The 16079-nt window shown below is 43.8% G+C and overlaps 2 protein-coding genes across 33 annotated transcripts in view; one reads left to right on the top strand and one right to left on the bottom strand.

Annotated features, from left to right (window-relative positions):
- The window catches only part of Kmt2e (lysine methyltransferase 2E), a 68962-nt gene extending 67283 nt beyond the window's left edge, over positions 1-1679 (bottom strand). For 24 of the 25 annotated variants that reach the window (XR_015685519.1, XR_015685518.1, XR_015685516.1 and 21 more), the window contains exon 1: positions 1324-1644. The gene's annotated coding sequence lies outside the window, so the exon portion shown is untranslated. 25 annotated transcript variants of the gene reach the window in all.
- LOC120102473 (uncharacterized) overlaps positions 1329-16079 on the top strand; it is a 44429-nt gene continuing 29678 nt past the window's right edge. For 3 of the 8 annotated variants that reach the window (XM_087659660.1, XM_087659661.1, XM_087659662.1), the window contains exon 1: positions 2233-2888. In XM_087659660.1, coding sequence (XP_087515786.1) covers positions 2712-2888 — 177 coding nt within the window. In that variant the 5' untranslated portion in view covers positions 2233-2711. Of the gene's footprint in view, positions 2889-9421; positions 9974-11292; positions 12133-16079 lie in introns of those variants that run through there. The other 5 variants (XR_015686309.1, XR_015686308.1, XR_015686307.1 and 2 more) reach the window with 4 other exon arrangements.

Here is a 16079-nt window from a genome sequence, read left to right on the forward strand (position 1 = left end):
AAAATTAATCAACTAAAACACAGTACTGTAATTTGCAATAAAACTGACGAATTTTTGTAAATGGCTTGGAGAAGGGGGGAGCCCAATCTTTTCCATGTAAACATAATGAGCTTGTAATACACTGCAGACAAACGCACTGCATGGGGTGTGGAGGACCCGAGCTGATTAGATTACCACAACATCAGCCTGGGGCCGCCATTTTTAGAATCTGTAAAGGACAAAAGAGGGAAATTACAGTTTTTACTCTCCATCTCAGGAATTAAAGGGAAAAGGAGACTGTTTCCCAATTAGGTATTGCTATCTTCGACCTAGAGCTGAATGCACCTCACTTCGTTCTTCTCCAAGGTCTCCAGAACTCCAAACCCATATATATTATCCACATCTCTAAAGAGTAAAATAATAAAATAAGCAACAGAAAATTACTCTAGGACTAACTCCAGTGGTTTCTCTTTGACTTTATATTTGATCATTCTTGAGAGACAGTCTAGATAGGGCGGATCTAGGCGGAACTAAAGCCAGTGAGGCAAGCACCCAGGATTGTTTTTTCTCTCCCTCCTCCCCCGTTTAGCACAGGGAACCGTTTGTTTCACATCTCTGTCTACTGCCACCGCGTCGGTGCCAATCTCTCGGTCAAAATAAGCTCTCCTGAAATGAGCCATATTGTGGATTCTAAGGCTCTGGCACAGTAAAGGACGGCAGTAATGCAAGAAGAGCGGGGGAGGAGACTGGGAAGGCTGGGTACTGACTGGGGTGACCACCTTAGGGGCGGGTTTACCCTCTCCGGAGAGGATGAGGAGCGGTCTCTCTCCTACAAAGAGAGATGCCCAAGGCGTTCTTTTAACCCCTTTCACATTTAAGAGAATATGCCATCGAGTGGCAGGGAACAAGGGCAGGAGGAAGAAAATGGGGCCTAAACGTCTTCTCTCTGCACCCGAACAAGATGCAGCTAGGGGAGAGGGAGAGCTGGCAGCTCGCGGGACCTCTCCGGCACAAGCCCTACCAGTCACAAGCTTCCTTCCTCACCCCGGAGGCCTGAACCCGCTACCAGGGAGGAGGGCGCCCCCTCCCTAACTCCCACTCTCAAGGGGGTTTAACTGCCAGTTTCCCCTTCCACTACCCCAAAACCCGCCATAATGCCCCAGTGCCAGGGACAGGCAGGAGAAAGGACACATTCGATTTCCACAAGCGACGTCTGGCCCCAGCACAGGCTCCTGGGGTTCAGTGTGGACGCCCGGCTACTGAAGGACAGCGACCCTCTCCCTGGAGCCCTAAGTCCCCCCCACCGCGGACCCCACGACACCCATAGACACGACAGGCACTGACCTGTGATGGTCACACACCAGACACCCGAACCCTGTTATCGGCTCGACCCCGGGCGAGGCTCTCCACACCTCAGCGCTCGGTCGACCCCCGACGACAGCCACTGCGGTCGCAGAACCGGCTCCACACCCCCTCCCCAAGCAGCAGCGCGCAGCGTCTTCAGTGAGAACCCAGGAGTCGGGCACTGCGGGCCACAGTCAGGAATGCTGAGGAGACGCCGAGGCTGCTCAGAGTGTCTATGCCCCCTCTGCTGCCGCTCCCGAACTCAAGCTCGATCTCCGACTCGGCCCCCTGCGCCCGCTCAGTGTCACTGCTTCTCGCTCTGGGAAAATGGCGGCGACGGCGGCGGCGGCGGCGGCGGCAGCGGCGGCGGCGGCGGCGGCAAGCGCACGGGGCCCGCCCGCCCCGCTCCGCAGGGGCAGGGGGGAGGGGACGAAGCTACTCGCCGCCATCTTGGTTATGGGCTGCGGCCCGACGCGGCCTCTCCGCCGAGGCGTGGAGACGTCACGCTAGAGGCCGCGAGCTGGCCAGACGCTCCGTCTTTTTTACAACAGGTGCATTCATCCATTCGCCGACGGTTGGGGAGGTCTCGCTAGCCGGTGGGCTTGGCTTTTTACCCGCTGTCCCCGAGTAGCCCTCAAGTCTGGATGTTGGTGAGCCTGAGGGTGCCACTAGTGGGTAGAAGGATGACAGCAGGGACGGGGACGATCCCCCTCCCATCACTTCCCAAGGTGGTGCACTTGCTCCTACCCCAAGCAGCCTCAGTCCCGGCAGCCCCCTCCCCCCCGGCCTGGCCTGCCAGCGCTGGGTGAACCCGGTCGGATTGTCACTCGACGCCCACTAGTGGCTGAGGAGGCTCCAGTGCGCAGGCTCCGGGCACGGGATAAAAGCGGAGCGGGCGAGTCCGGCGCCGTCTCGATGGAGGAGCAAGAAACGGAAGAGGTCAGGGGGAGAAGCCGCAGAAAAAATTGCAGCCATCGTCAGCGCCGCCTCCCTGCCACCGTGTATGGGGTAAAAGCTGCCGTTGCCGGTGCAGTTGCTGCCGCCGCCTCCTATACTTCTTAGCACCGGGGAAGGATTCCCGGCCGCGGGACAGTGTGCTGGGAGGGGAGCGGGAGTTCGTTTGTGTGGCGGTGATTAAACGAGGGAGGGGCGGAGCTGGTTTCTCGAAGCAAAAAGGGGAGGCCAAGAAATAAAACAGGTTTCCCCACTAAAGTCACACGGTTACGGATCTGGCTTTTGGGGCCTTTCCCCGAAATGGCGGTTTCCGTCTTCTTGGCCCGCAACACGACCTTGGGTGCTCCGTAAGAGGAGTGGGGAGAGGCAGAGGCGGTGGCGGCAGCCAATCGGCGCCCGGTGATTTCTGTCGGGCGCGTAGGGATTGGCTGACGATGACCTCATGCTGCAGCAGCGGGTGGGGCCAGAGTCGTCGGGGGAGACTGTTGCAAAGGCAGAGAGGGAGAAGTGATGACGGTGATCGTTGTCGCCGCGGCTTCTATGGAACCCAAGCAGTGCCGAAGGAAGTCTCAAGGCTCTTCCCCGACCATTTGCTCCTTTTCCTGCGCGAGGTGAGGGCCCTGGCTCGGCCTCTGCGAGACTTTGGGGCGCTGGTGCGGCCGTGGAGGCGCAATTTCTCCAGTGACTTTTGTAACTGCGTCAGGGCAAGATGGCGCTGGGTCTCCTTGGGGCGCGGGGGGAGAGGCACGTCCACCGCCGCCGCAGCGCATGTGACCGGCTGCATTCCTGTGGGGTTTGGCCGGGACCCAGGCAGGGCGGGGGAGGGGACCGGGTTTGGGCGGAGGAGATGGTGTTGCGGTCGGCGTTGGCTGCCCGAAGAGGAAGAGATGACTGTTTGAAAGCGCTTCCCCTCCCCCCAGCAGCTGAACAGCTGCGCCGGGGGTGGGGGTGGGGGAGCCCCCGAAAGGACACTCCTTTCGGGGTGTGCCAGCCGCTAGTGGAGGAGAAGGTTTGACGCCCTATTTTCTTATCTGCCTTTCTCCTTGCAAAGTGTGCTTACATAAGGTGGCAGTTCCCTTCTGTAAGCCAACTCGGAGGCCCTGAGTGTCACTGGTATGAGTAACGAGGACAGGCTAGGCTCAGAAGGCACCAGGGCTAGCAGTGTTGACTATTTCAGACAAAACACCAAGTTTTTCGGGTCTGAATAGAAGAATACAGCATACTCAGAGTTTGAAAGCAAGTGAACAACACCCAGGAACACTTGAGTTTCCTAGAACAGACAAGTGGTTAAGGACTATCGTAATCTGAAAGTAAGGGCCCTTTTAAACGTTCTTCTTACATTCTTGTGTTCATTACCCTCCCTGTCAGTACATCCCGTGAGAGTTTAATCTTATTGGTGAGGGTTGTATTTTCAAATATAAGTATGCTCAGTAATGGAGAATACCAGCTACTGGTGTTTTCTGTATGAAAGTGAAAGGTCATTCTCAATACTTCACATTGCATTTTGTCGTCCTTTTAAAAATAAAAGATAGAATTACAAATGCTTTCTTGTAAATATTCGTTGAAGCTCTCAAGCCTGCGTCTTTAAAGCACATTTGTAATAGCACAAAATGTATTTTTAGTGGGACTTAGGAATGGGAATGAGGGTTTGAATGGGTTTTGCTACTTAATAACCTAGGCTAGCTTGGAACTCATACTCCTGCCTACCCTCCTATTGCTAGGATTACAGACTGCATGGGTACTATTTCCACCAAACACTGTATTTGGTGCTGAGAGAAAATGAATGCCTGCTGGGCCTAGAACCTTCTTTAACCTGGGTCATGGTTATGTTAATTTATGTTTCTTTTTAGCGGTAGGCCCTTTGTAGTTGGAAATCAAGATTGGTTTGTAGCATTCCTTGTAGATTTTTTTTGTTGTTGTTATACAATGTGAATGAGCTAAAAGAAACAGTATTTTTAATGTAGTTATGTTTTATAATTAACAAATTGAAAGCTTTTTGCTCCTTATCTATTAAAATGGACATTTTGTATAACTGTGGAATAACCTTTTTTGTTTCTCTGTAAATTCCCTTGCTCCTTTATCCTTACATCATTTTTTTCCTTAGAAAAAGAACTAAATATGAAGCAGTTTGTCTTAAGGAAAAGAGGACATTTTTTGGTCGAATGGAAATGAATCCTTTGTATGCTTCCAAATTCCTTCCAGTTGTTGACTCCCTGAAATTCATAAACTCTTAATTTTTTTTTACTTTTTCTTAACTGGCATTTCAAATTCTTAAGAGCTGGACATGATAGCACAAGCATAATCCTAGCTTTTGAGGGACAGGGGATCATGAGATTCTTCCTGACCATTCTTCTCTACACAGTGAGTTGCAGGGTCAGCCTGGACTGCATGAAACCCTGTCACAGCCTTGGAATTCTCCTTCATCATAGAATTCTCTCAGTTGTGGCTATTCTGTAATACTCAGGTCTCTTGGAGGTCTAGCTCCAGGGCTCCAGATCGGTGGTTATAGCTGCAGGGACTAGGACTTCTACATTCATGAACGCCCCAAGCTTGTTTCTTGAGTCATAAGAACTTTCTTTTCTAGTAATCTCAAAATGATTACCAAATGGTACACAGCCTCTCTTCTTATTTAAATTACTGTCTCTTGTTCGCTTGTCATCTTAGCTGGACTTTACACAACAGGTTTGCTGAGGTGCTAAAATACCATCTCCTAATACCTGTGCATTTGTCCCACAGTCTGAAGTACCCCTTCCCACTTCCAGATGTCACTGCTTTAACCTCCTCTGTGCCTCTTAAAACTTCTCTACTCTAATGCTTGGGGCCACAGTTGGTATTAATAACTGATAGGCAGTTGATAAGAATTTGAGTGTACATGTGCTCCTTTAGAGATTATAAGATTAAACATTGTCATAATGCTTTGTAAACTAAAAAACTGACTCTCCAGTTTTTCAGAAGGCTGTTTAGATCAGAGTTTAGATGAGAGGACAAGATGGTGGTAGGCAAGCAGGGCTGGCAGCAGCTGATGACCATGCCAGGGATGGTTCTGCAGAAGGCTGGGAAGAAAAACTGTCTTTGGATGTTCTTATTAAATAGAGAAGACCATTTCATCTACAAATTTACCAGTGGTATATAAAAGTCAGTGGTTTAAATGGATGGGTTTATGATACATTAATGTGTTTGGAAGCTTATCAAGGTATAGAGCACTGTTTACTCCAATATTAGACTCAATTGGTAGTAACCTTGTTTAGTTCTGTCAATGTGACAGCTTCTAGTGGCTGTGGGTTTTCGTGAGCAGAAGATTGACCTTCTGGTAGCAGGGCTTATTAACATGATAGATAATGTGAGACTGGAAACTCATCTGATCAAGCCTGAATTCTGGTTGCTCATTGTCTGCTCCTAGAGCTTTGGGTGTATAATACCTGTACTGCTCTATTTGACACATTTACAAAATAAGACAGACATTTGAGTGAGACAACGTTCCACTTTAACTTATGTGTGGTCTTGATTTGAAATTCCCATTTGTTTCACCCATGCCCCTGACATTTAGTGTCCTTGAAAATGCAGAAGGATATAAAGATTCATACCTGAAAATTATGGAACTGAAATCATTTGATAGACAAAGAAGATGGTTTGTTGGGCTTGGTGGCAGGTGCCTGTAGTTCTAACATTTTGGGGGTACAGTGAGAAGAATCACAAGTTCAAGGCCAGCTTGAGCTACATGAGATCCTGTCTTGAACGATTTTAGTTACAAGTAAATATGCACATTGTCTGTTCAAGAAATGAATTTGCTGTTACATGCCTGTTCCTGGCTAATGTGTTTTAATGATAACAACACCCAGCTCCACATTTGTAGATAGGGCTCTGAAGATTCTAAATAGGCTGTAGGTAACTTGAATGCAATTTTTTGTTTTTGTTTTTGTTTTTTTAGTGAAAATATAATCTAGTAGAAAGATGGAGATGGGAGGATAAAGGGGGTGGGGATTCATGAGCATCCTGGGCTAGATGAGACCCTACTTCAAAAACAGTTAAAACAGAAAAAGTGACAAATAACAACAAAACAAGTTTGAAAGTTTCCTGCATACTGCTAGCCAGAAAGTGAATTCCCTACTCTCTGTGTTGTTTAATGGTTAGACCATTCTATTTTTCAGAGTGGAATTTCATCTGCAGAAACCAGTATTACACACTTTTCACTAAATGAAGCAAAATCAGAACATAACAAAAGCATAGATACCCATAGTTCTCTGACGTTATTTTAGGGAAACTGATATCTTACTGTGACTCTGAAGTTTAATACCTCCATAAATATGTGTTCTTTAAGCATTATGTAGTAAGTTAACTATATAGGCAGTTAATAGAGAGGGAGGACAATTCCTTTAATGTCTAGTATAAACTGTAAACTTTATATCCTAAAGCAGCTAGTGAGGAAGAATACTTGTTGGGGGTCTTTTGCTTACTTAAAGAAAGAGCAGTACTTAAAATAAAATTTCTAAATGTACCAAGTTGGTCAGTATTTGTCCTATTAAGTTTGTAGTTGAATTGTTTCTGGTTTTGTATTTTATGGCATTTTTCCTTCCATGTTTGTGTTGCCATTAATATTATGAAGTTTATATATTGTGTAATTTAAAATGTTTGCGTCTTGATCTTTTTTTCTCTCAGTGTGAATTGACACTGGAATCAGCACTGTCTTGTGATCTCAGCTGACAGATGGGTTAGTCCCTATCTGACGTCTTAGGTTGAGTGGAAGCTAAGCTACTTAGTAATGAGAACTTGGAACCTTCCTATCCAAACATTTGCACCATAGCTCAGTTTTCCTGCCATTTGCGTTTCTTTATGACAGTGGTTTGCTGTGGTGCAAACAATAAAGAATGAAGCGAAAGAAAATTTGAAGTAAAATCTTGTAATGAGATTTGGGGGTTGCTTGATTGTTCCTCTGTGGGTTTTTGTTGTTTTTTAAGCAAAGTGAGCCACCCCAGATTATTGATGATTCTTTTGTTTTTAAAAACCAGCTTAGAAATCTTAACTACTGTGATTTCTCTTAACCCGTCTCCCAATGGTGGGATCTGGGACCTGTTTCTGCATATAGTCTATGGTCTACTTACCCGAGCTGGCAGATAAGGATTTCAATGGCTGCCTTCCTGATCTCACAGTTTATTATCCCCTCTTTATGCAGTTAGGATGTTTTTTTTTTTCCTCTTGCAGTGCTGAGGTTCAGAACTATTTTTCACAAATAGTGGGCAAGTGCTTCACCACTGAGTTTAAACATCAGTCTGAAGACTTGGAGCTCAGAACAGAAAAGAGTTTACTTCAATGAACTGACTCGTAATGCCCTTAAGATAGTAGGAAGAAAACTGGGGAGAGATAGCTCAGTGGTTAAAGAACACTTACTGCTCTTGCAGATGACCTAGATTCAATTCTGTGTACCCCCTTGTGGGTCACAACCTTCTGTAAGACTAGTTCCCGTGGATTGGGTACCTTTTGACCTCTCCAGGCACCAGGCACAATTTGAAGTCTTAGGTGCTAGGTCAGAAAAGTGCTTTCTTTATGGACTCTACCCCTATATAATATATGTATGTATTATATATACTACACATAGTCAAATGTCAAGCTCCTGCTGTATTTCTGACATGCTTTTTGTTTTTAAGTCACGAAAGAACCTGTTCTTCAAGGTTAGCCTTTATTACTAGGGCTGTGGTTAGGGTAGAGCTCATCAGATGAGAAAAACTTGAAATATCAAATTAGTTTGTTGGAGTTTTTGTTTTGTTTTTCATTCTATAACAAATTTATAATCACTTCAGAAACCAGCATCAAACATCATTAATCCGAGTTGTATGAAACCATGTTAAGTGTCTCTGCATACATAGATCATACTGTCCAGTAGGTGTTCTTAGTTATGGCTCTGTACCCACTTTGGCCGTCTTAAAAGCAAACGAGAGTGAAAAGAATTGAAGTGCCTTTTGGTCTTTCCCTGCTGGGGCTCATCTCCAAGAACATCTGAGTGCAAGTGCGCTACCACCAGTCTCCAGTTCCACCTCACTATAGGGAATCTCAATTGTGACACAGTAGAAACTGTTCTTCTTTTACATAGTTTCAATAGGAAAATGGCTCTCTAGAACGTCAGTCTTGAGTAATGAGTGAAAAGCTATGCCTGGACTTCAAAAAATGTTCTCATCCAAATAGAAAACGGGACAGTCTATGTATTGGGTTATAGCTTTCATTCCGAATCTTTTATTCAGGACTAAAAGAAATTAAAGTTTGGTTTTTTTTTTTTAAAGGAAAGCATTTAATTTGCTAGTACAGTTGTCTTGATAGGTGTACATGAGGGGGATTCAAAGTAAAACCTAAGCCTAGAATGCTGTGTAATGTACATTCTCACCACTTAGGAGCTAAGACAGAGGATCATCAGGTACCAGTCTCAGCTACACAAACATGAGGTTTGGCACTTAAATTCCACCTGCCCTGGTGTCTTCTTTAGAGCAAATAGGGAAAGTTTTGATTGAGTGAAGTTCTCATTGCTGGCATCATAACCCTCCACATTATCATGTCCCTCCAGCCCTCTTCCTTGTTTGTTTTTAGATAGTTTTGATATTGCAAGGGCATACTTTGTGAACTTTGTGGCAACTAAGGAAGAATTGGTCTCGTTTATTTTTGATAGTTGATACTAATCAAGGAAGGTATTGTAGATTAGAAAGCTTTAAGCTGCTTGGGGGAAAGTTGCTTATATAAGAACCAGGGTACTTGGGGCTGGGGATTTAGCTCAGTGGTAGAGCGCTTACCTAGGAAGCGCAAGGCCCTGGGTTCGGTCCCCAGCTCCGAAAAAAAAAAAAAGAATCAAAAAAAAAGAACCAGGGTACTTAATAATCATAATATACAGACTTTGTTGAGTTATACAATTGTCTTAGTAGTAGTAGTTAGTACCCTGATAATTTCTTAACAAGTTTGATTTGTTCCTTCCAAATTCAAGACCCTTTCACTTCATACTCTTAGGCTTAGGTCTTGTTTTTCCTTGGATCCTTTGTATGTGTAAAAAAATACATGGTTAAATCCTCTTCATAGAGTCTTTTCTATGTAGACACTATGTTCTAGATTGCCTTTTGTTGATAATAAAACAGTAGCCAACAGCAACTTGGGGGTGGGGAGGGAATAGGGTTTGTTTCAGCTTACAATTAGCAGTCACACACCGCCATTGAGGGAAGTCTGGACTTGAAGCAGAAACAATGGAGGAGTGATGATGCCTGCTGATTCTTTGAGGCCCGTGCTTAACCAGCTTTCACACACTGAAGGGCCGCCCTGCCCAGGGAATGTACAGGATCCTCCTGTACAGAGTAACCAAGTGATCCTCTGCAGACATGGCCAGGGCCAGTGTGTCCGAGCAGTCCCTCAGTTAAGGTAACTCCAGACTGTGTGTCAAGTAGGACATATAAATGGGGTTAAGTGTTGTATTGAAATGCCTGGGTAGGGGCTGAGGAGCTGGCACACTAGGTAGAAAGTACTAAAAAACATGAATTCACAGCCCAGTGCCCACCTAAAAAGCTAGGCATAATAGTGTGTGCCTGCATTCTAACCCTAGAAGATAGGAACAGGAGCTAAGAGCCCACTGGCCGGCCAGCCGTCGTTGAACTCTACATTCAAGGAACTCTTGTCTCAATACATAAGGCGAAGAGTGAGAAAGACGCCTGTCAACCTCTAGCTTCCAAAGGTGCATGGTATACTATGCAGAGACACATCCTTTTCCATTTCTTTTTGGGGAGTATTAGTGTGTTTAACTTTTCCAACCTAAAAATATTCAAGTTACCTTTGATGCTGACTCTGATAGTATACTCCCCAACACTGGAATGTTAGTTCTCCAGCACAGTCACGCATTCACATTGACTGTTAATAGGAAAAGTTAGGTTGCACCCCCAACTTCCAGGAGTCCTGACATTTAATATAAAAAGTAGGATTAGCTCTAGGAATGTGTAGAAATTTTCAGTAATAGCATCTAAGAGGGCAGGAAGATAGCTTACTGGTTAGTAGCACTTTGCAGAAGACCTGGGTTTATTTCACGGCACCCACATGGTAATTTATAACCATCTTTAACTCCAGTCTCAGGCATCTTACCTTCAGACATACAGGTGAAACACTCATACACATGAGATAATAAAATCTTTAAAAAGTATCATGGGAGCCGGCTGTGGTGGTGCACACTTTATTGCCAGTATTCAGGAGACAGAAGAGATCACGGGCACATGCCACCATGCCCAAGGATCTCATATACATACATGTATGCACGCATGCATAGCATTACCCAGGACCTTATGAAGTCCTTCAAAGGACTGTATTGTCTCTGTAGGTAGGGACAATAGGAATCACATGTGTATGAGGGGTGTTATGTGCTTGTGAGTGCGGGTGCCCAGGGAAGCAAAAGGTATTGGATCCCCTGGACTTGGAGTTAAAAGGTTGTATGAGCCACCTGTTGTGGGTACTGGGAATCAAGCCTTACAACTATCTTCTGGGAGAGCAGTGTGCTCTCTCCAGCCCTTTGTTTTTGTTTTTGAGACAGGGTATCACTATGTGGAGGCCTTGTCTGGCTTGGAACTCACTGTGTAGGCCAGGCTACCCTCAAACTATTCCCACCATACTTCACATAGCTATGGAATTTTTTAACTTGAAAGGCAGAAGAATTTAATGGTATTTAAACATGTATAGATAAAAAAATTGTGGGTTACAAAGAGAAATTTTGAAAGGACTGTTAAATCCTTCAGGCTAATTCATGACTTGAAGGGGTGAGTGAAGTGTGGGCTTTAATACTTAAGGACACTACATAATCATTCACCTTCAAAGAAGCAGTGGAGGCTAACTTTTAAGTACCTGTAAATAAATTAATGTACTATATATAAACACCAGGGGCAGAAAATTGATTAAAGGTAATAGAATTACTGTGTTTTGAGGTATTTGATTTTTTTTTTTTTTCAAGACAGGGTCTCATGTAGTCCAGGCCAGCCTTAAACTCATGATCTTCTTTCCTCTGCCTTATAGATGCTGGGATTACTGGCATGAGTCACCATGTCCTGCTTCTTTGTGGTTTGTTTGATGTTTCTGTTGTCCTTAGAGACTCATGTAAGGTATCACTGTTGGTAGGACCGGCGATTACATAAGCTGAAGAAAACACCTTGTTAAAGCTCCTCCGGACAGTGCACAGGTAGAAAGGTACTTCATCCTGAGGAGCCACAGGATAGGACTTACTCCCTCCCACAGTTGTGCTCTGACTGCTCCCCACACACACTAATTAAAGATACTTTATCTCAAATGTTTGTATCTTAAGAAAGATGTATCTGCAGATGATCACAAATGTTAGTCTTGCTACATTCAACATAAGCTTAGTAAATGCTAGTGGGAGGCACAGAGTTTAAGATTAACCTGAAGCCCTCTTAAGATGTATAGCCAATTCCTCTCTTTTATTTAAATAGCATCTTTATACTATAACAGTTATTTTGATCAGCTGCTTCTTTCTCTCTAGGCCCCTCGATTGAATTTAAAGACTCCCCTAGATTGATTGTGTCCCTCAACATAAACAAACTGAGAAAGGGATGAGCCGGGTAGCAACTGATCCTTGGAGTTTTAGATTTGTGACTCCTTTCATGTGTACTTTATAGAAAACCAATTAAATTAAAGGTGTTTGGAAAACTTAATGATAACCTTTTTTGTGTTGACTTTTAATTCTTTGGGAATGTTTCTTAAATAGTGACTTATATTAGCTGCTGGAATTATAATGCCAAGCTTTAGATGTTTTATTTGGAATATAATGTTATATGGATGCTTTTGTCACGCATGTGATTCTTTTGTTCTTGTTGCAATAAAGTATTTTGGTTTTTCTTTTGTTTGGAATTTGTTTTTGCCTTATAACCACTGAGTTCCTCTTCTCCTAGGTCACAGTGCGAGCATGTTTTAGTACTTATAGCAATTGGCTATTCAAAAGAGTGCAGAGAAGTTTAAGATGCCAGAAAGCTTTGTGGTGAAGACCAAGTTCAATTACTACTAAAGTCCAGTAGTCATTCATGTGTGCATGAGCTTGGCTTCTCTGAGGGAGTGGAATATAATAAGAAAACTACAGTAAGCACACTACGAGTTAATTTTTTTTTTTTTTAAAAGCAGGGGTGGGATGATAAATATATCTGAGACTGGCCTCCAATCTATAAAATATTTCCCATGTAGCCCTATAAGGAAAAAGAGGGTGAATTTTTTTTTAAATAAATGATTAAATTATTTGGACTTAAGATTTCTACAACTAAAAACTGTCCATGAGTCAAATCCCCTGCTAACCCTGCCAAGGGATCTGTTAGTATGGAGAAAATGAGTATATAATACATATAATGTCCCAGCCATTAGATGCAACATGTCATCATTAAGGTTGTTGTTTGCGGGCTGGAGAGATGGCTCAGTGGTTAAGAGCACCGACTGCTCTTCCAGAGGTCCTGAGTTCAATTCCCAGCAACCACATGGTGGCTTACAACCATCTATGGGATCTGGTGTGTCTGAAGATAGCTACAGTGTACTTGTATACATAAATTAAATAAATAAATCTTTTAAAAAAAAAAGGTTGTTGTTTGCTCAGTGATAAAACAATTGCCTATCTTGTGTGGTACCCTGGGTTCAGTTCTTAGCAATGCACAAAAGTAGGTTTTATCAGGTTAAGTGGGGTAACCAGTACCTGAGTGCAGGCAGGAGGACCAGGAGTTCAAGGCCAACTTCAGCTACGTGAGATTGTCTCTGAAAACAAGCCCAAGCCACCCAGTAAGTCTAAACTATATTATCAATATGGGGCTTTATACCCATATCTTGCTGACAGAGAGGAGGAAGGGTAAAGAAAAGACATGCCATCGTAGTGACTAGAGAATAATACAGACATGTTAACTTTAGCATGTCTAGTTTAAACTCATACCTAGACAGTGGGTGGTACAACATTTCCTGGGGTTATTACCAATATCCTTTTTTTTTTTTTTAGAAAAAATGGAAATTAAAATAGGCTTAGTAAATTAGGTAACTGACATTTATATAAAACAGTTTACTTTCTCGCTAAGAAGATTTGACCTTTAAAAATAAGACTACAAAGTTAATGTTCTAGAATTATTAATCACCATAAATACTTCGTTACCTGACAGGCTACTAATAGAGTTAAGCACGGTAAAGATTTCCTATAACATGGTGGGCCCTGTGACATAAGCATTTTATAAAGTAATTAGCAAAAGCCATCTATATTAAACTTAAAACTTGATCATAAGTGCATATTCCACAAGCATTGTCTCTCCTTGCACAGTTCTTTGACAATGATGGAAGTTTTATAAACAAAGACTCTATCAGCCAGGCCTGGTAGTACGGGCCATATTAATCCCAGCACTCTGGAGACAGACAAGTAGATCTCCCAAGTTCAAGGCCCACGTGGTCTACATAGTGAATCCCAGGTCAGCCAGGACTAACATAGGAAGAAAAGTTAGGGGTGACGCTGACAAAGGCTTTCTGTCTGATTGCGGTCCTCCAAAGGGAGTCAGAACAATGTGTTGGTTTTTCATTTTACTTTTACTGGTTGTTTCACAAAAGGAGCCAATTGTTTAAGTTGTAGAAATGGGCCTGGAGACTGGCTTAGTGGTTAAAAGTGCTTGCTTTTTCAGAGACCTGGGAAATAAGTACACCCTCTCCACGCAGTCTGTTACCTCTGTACAGGTGCTGTGTGAGAGAGGAAGGAGGAAAGGTTGAGTAAAAAGCCTTCCTTAGGGAGAACATTTTACCAGTTGAGAGCAGCATACAAATTTAGCAAATGTATGCATGCGGAAGCAGCAAATGTGATGTCCCACCATGTGAGTTCAGGCTTCATAGGTGTCAGAGAGGGACACTGCTGCATGAAAGGATCAGTGTTACATTTGCAGATCATCCCACTAGATGTAGCCAGCTAGTTTTACTGACAGACACACACTTTATTCCAGTCATTTATCCTGAAATGTCTGCCTGCCTGCCTGCCTTCTTTCCTCCTGATTTTAGCAAGTTACCTCAACCTAGCCCTCAAGTCAGTATTATCCAAACTAAATTTTGAATTTTAAGCTGGTCGTAGTGACCCATGCCTTCAACCGTGGGATTTGGGAGGCAGAGGCTGGCAGGTCTCTGAGTTTGAAAACCAGCCTGGTCTACTCAGTTCCAAAACAGCTAGAGCCATATTGAGACTGTGTCTCAAAAAAAAGCTTTAATCATGAATTGGTGGTAGAGAATTTAATAGATTTGGGAGTATATTGTTTCAGAGCTTTAGTGTCTTAAAGCATTTGCAGTACAGATTTTCCTATGAAAACACCACAATTACAATAGTGCAGAGCATGATACACACTGATACAGAGCATCTTTGAACAGCCACTGGCTTTTAGAGACCTGTGTAGTGGACATTACTGATCTGAGCTGCTGCAACACATACAACCACATCACAGTTGAGGTTTAATTGTCTCCTTCCTATGTACCTCTGAGTGGAAAAACTGCACGCTTTAAAGTAAACTCATTGTAAGTCAGAGACTGACACTTCTGAAGAGAAAGTGCCTATCTAAGTGATTTCGTTCAGTATTACCAGATGTGCTGGGTAAGTGGTCAGTTAGAGTGTATAGGGCTTTGGTTATAGCTTGTTGGTAGAGTACTTGTTTCAGGTCTGGGTTTGGCTTGTTCGGGGGACAAGTTCTCACTGGCTGGTAGACCAGACTGGCCTCGAACATAGGAAATCATCTGCCTTGAGTGAGGGGTTTAAATGCATTCTTCATCAGTCCCAGCATGAATTTGATTCTGAGTACTGAGGAAGGGGCAGGGGTTGGGCTGAGGCATAGTGCTGGTAAAGCACTGGATTCAATCCCCAGCAAAAGTTAGGGTAGCATTCTGTGCAGCCAGCCATAATTGAAAAACAGTCCCAATAGAAAATGTTGGCATGGTGGGAAATCACTGCGGCCCTGGCTTTCAGGAAGGAAGGAGTTGGAGACTTAGCTCTTACATAGTTTATGCTTTTCTAATAAGATTGAGTCCATGGTCCACAGAAAGTGAACGTAAATGACCTAAATGCGGTTGATCTTCGAAGACAAGGGTGGGCAAGAGTTTAAACAAGGTCTCAGGTGACTCAGACTGAGACCACCAACTCAACACTTCCTCTAGGGTTACAGGCTTGCCGCAGTACTCAGCACCGCAGGAGTTCCTAACCAGAAATCCATCTTTAGTGCTTCTGAAAGGTGGCTCCCTTCTCGGAATGCTGTTAATGCACATAGCATAGTGCACATATCCTGTTAAATTCTCCCAGGACACTCCTGCCTAGAAATCCTTTGCAAGGTGTTGAGACTCTTAAGAGAAGGCGGACAAATAAGGAAGCGTAGACTTAATAGTGCCCTGGTGGGACGAAGCGATTTTATTTTTTTAAGGCGAGGCTTGGTTCATAAGTCAGTTTTTGTCAAAGATAACCTTCAACACCTATTTCTTCTGTCTCTAGCTGAGATTACAGGCATGCACTACCACGCGCAGCTATTCTAGCTTTTAGTGTTCTTGTAGCTTTCAATGGAGTGACCCCTTCCCTCAACTGACATTAGAAACTAGTCCAGTAAAAGTGACCAGAGGGAAAAGCTGCAGGAAAGGATTTTGCTTTAGTAAGAAGTGATGAGGAGCCATTCTCTTGAACACGGTTTGATTGACAAGTGAGAGGTTCAGTAGCTTAGTTTTGACCTTTTGTAGCAATAGCACTTTTACCTATATAATTTTATAATACCTATCTATAGCCGGCGTGTCCTAACCATGGATAAAACCAAGCTTCCCGGTTG

This window comes from Rattus norvegicus, chromosome 4 (assembly GCF_021556685.1).
Source record: "Rattus norvegicus strain SHRSP/BbbUtx chromosome 4, alternate assembly SHRSP_T2T, whole genome shotgun sequence".
Lineage (NCBI taxonomy): Eukaryota > Metazoa > Chordata > Mammalia > Rodentia > Muridae > Rattus > Rattus norvegicus.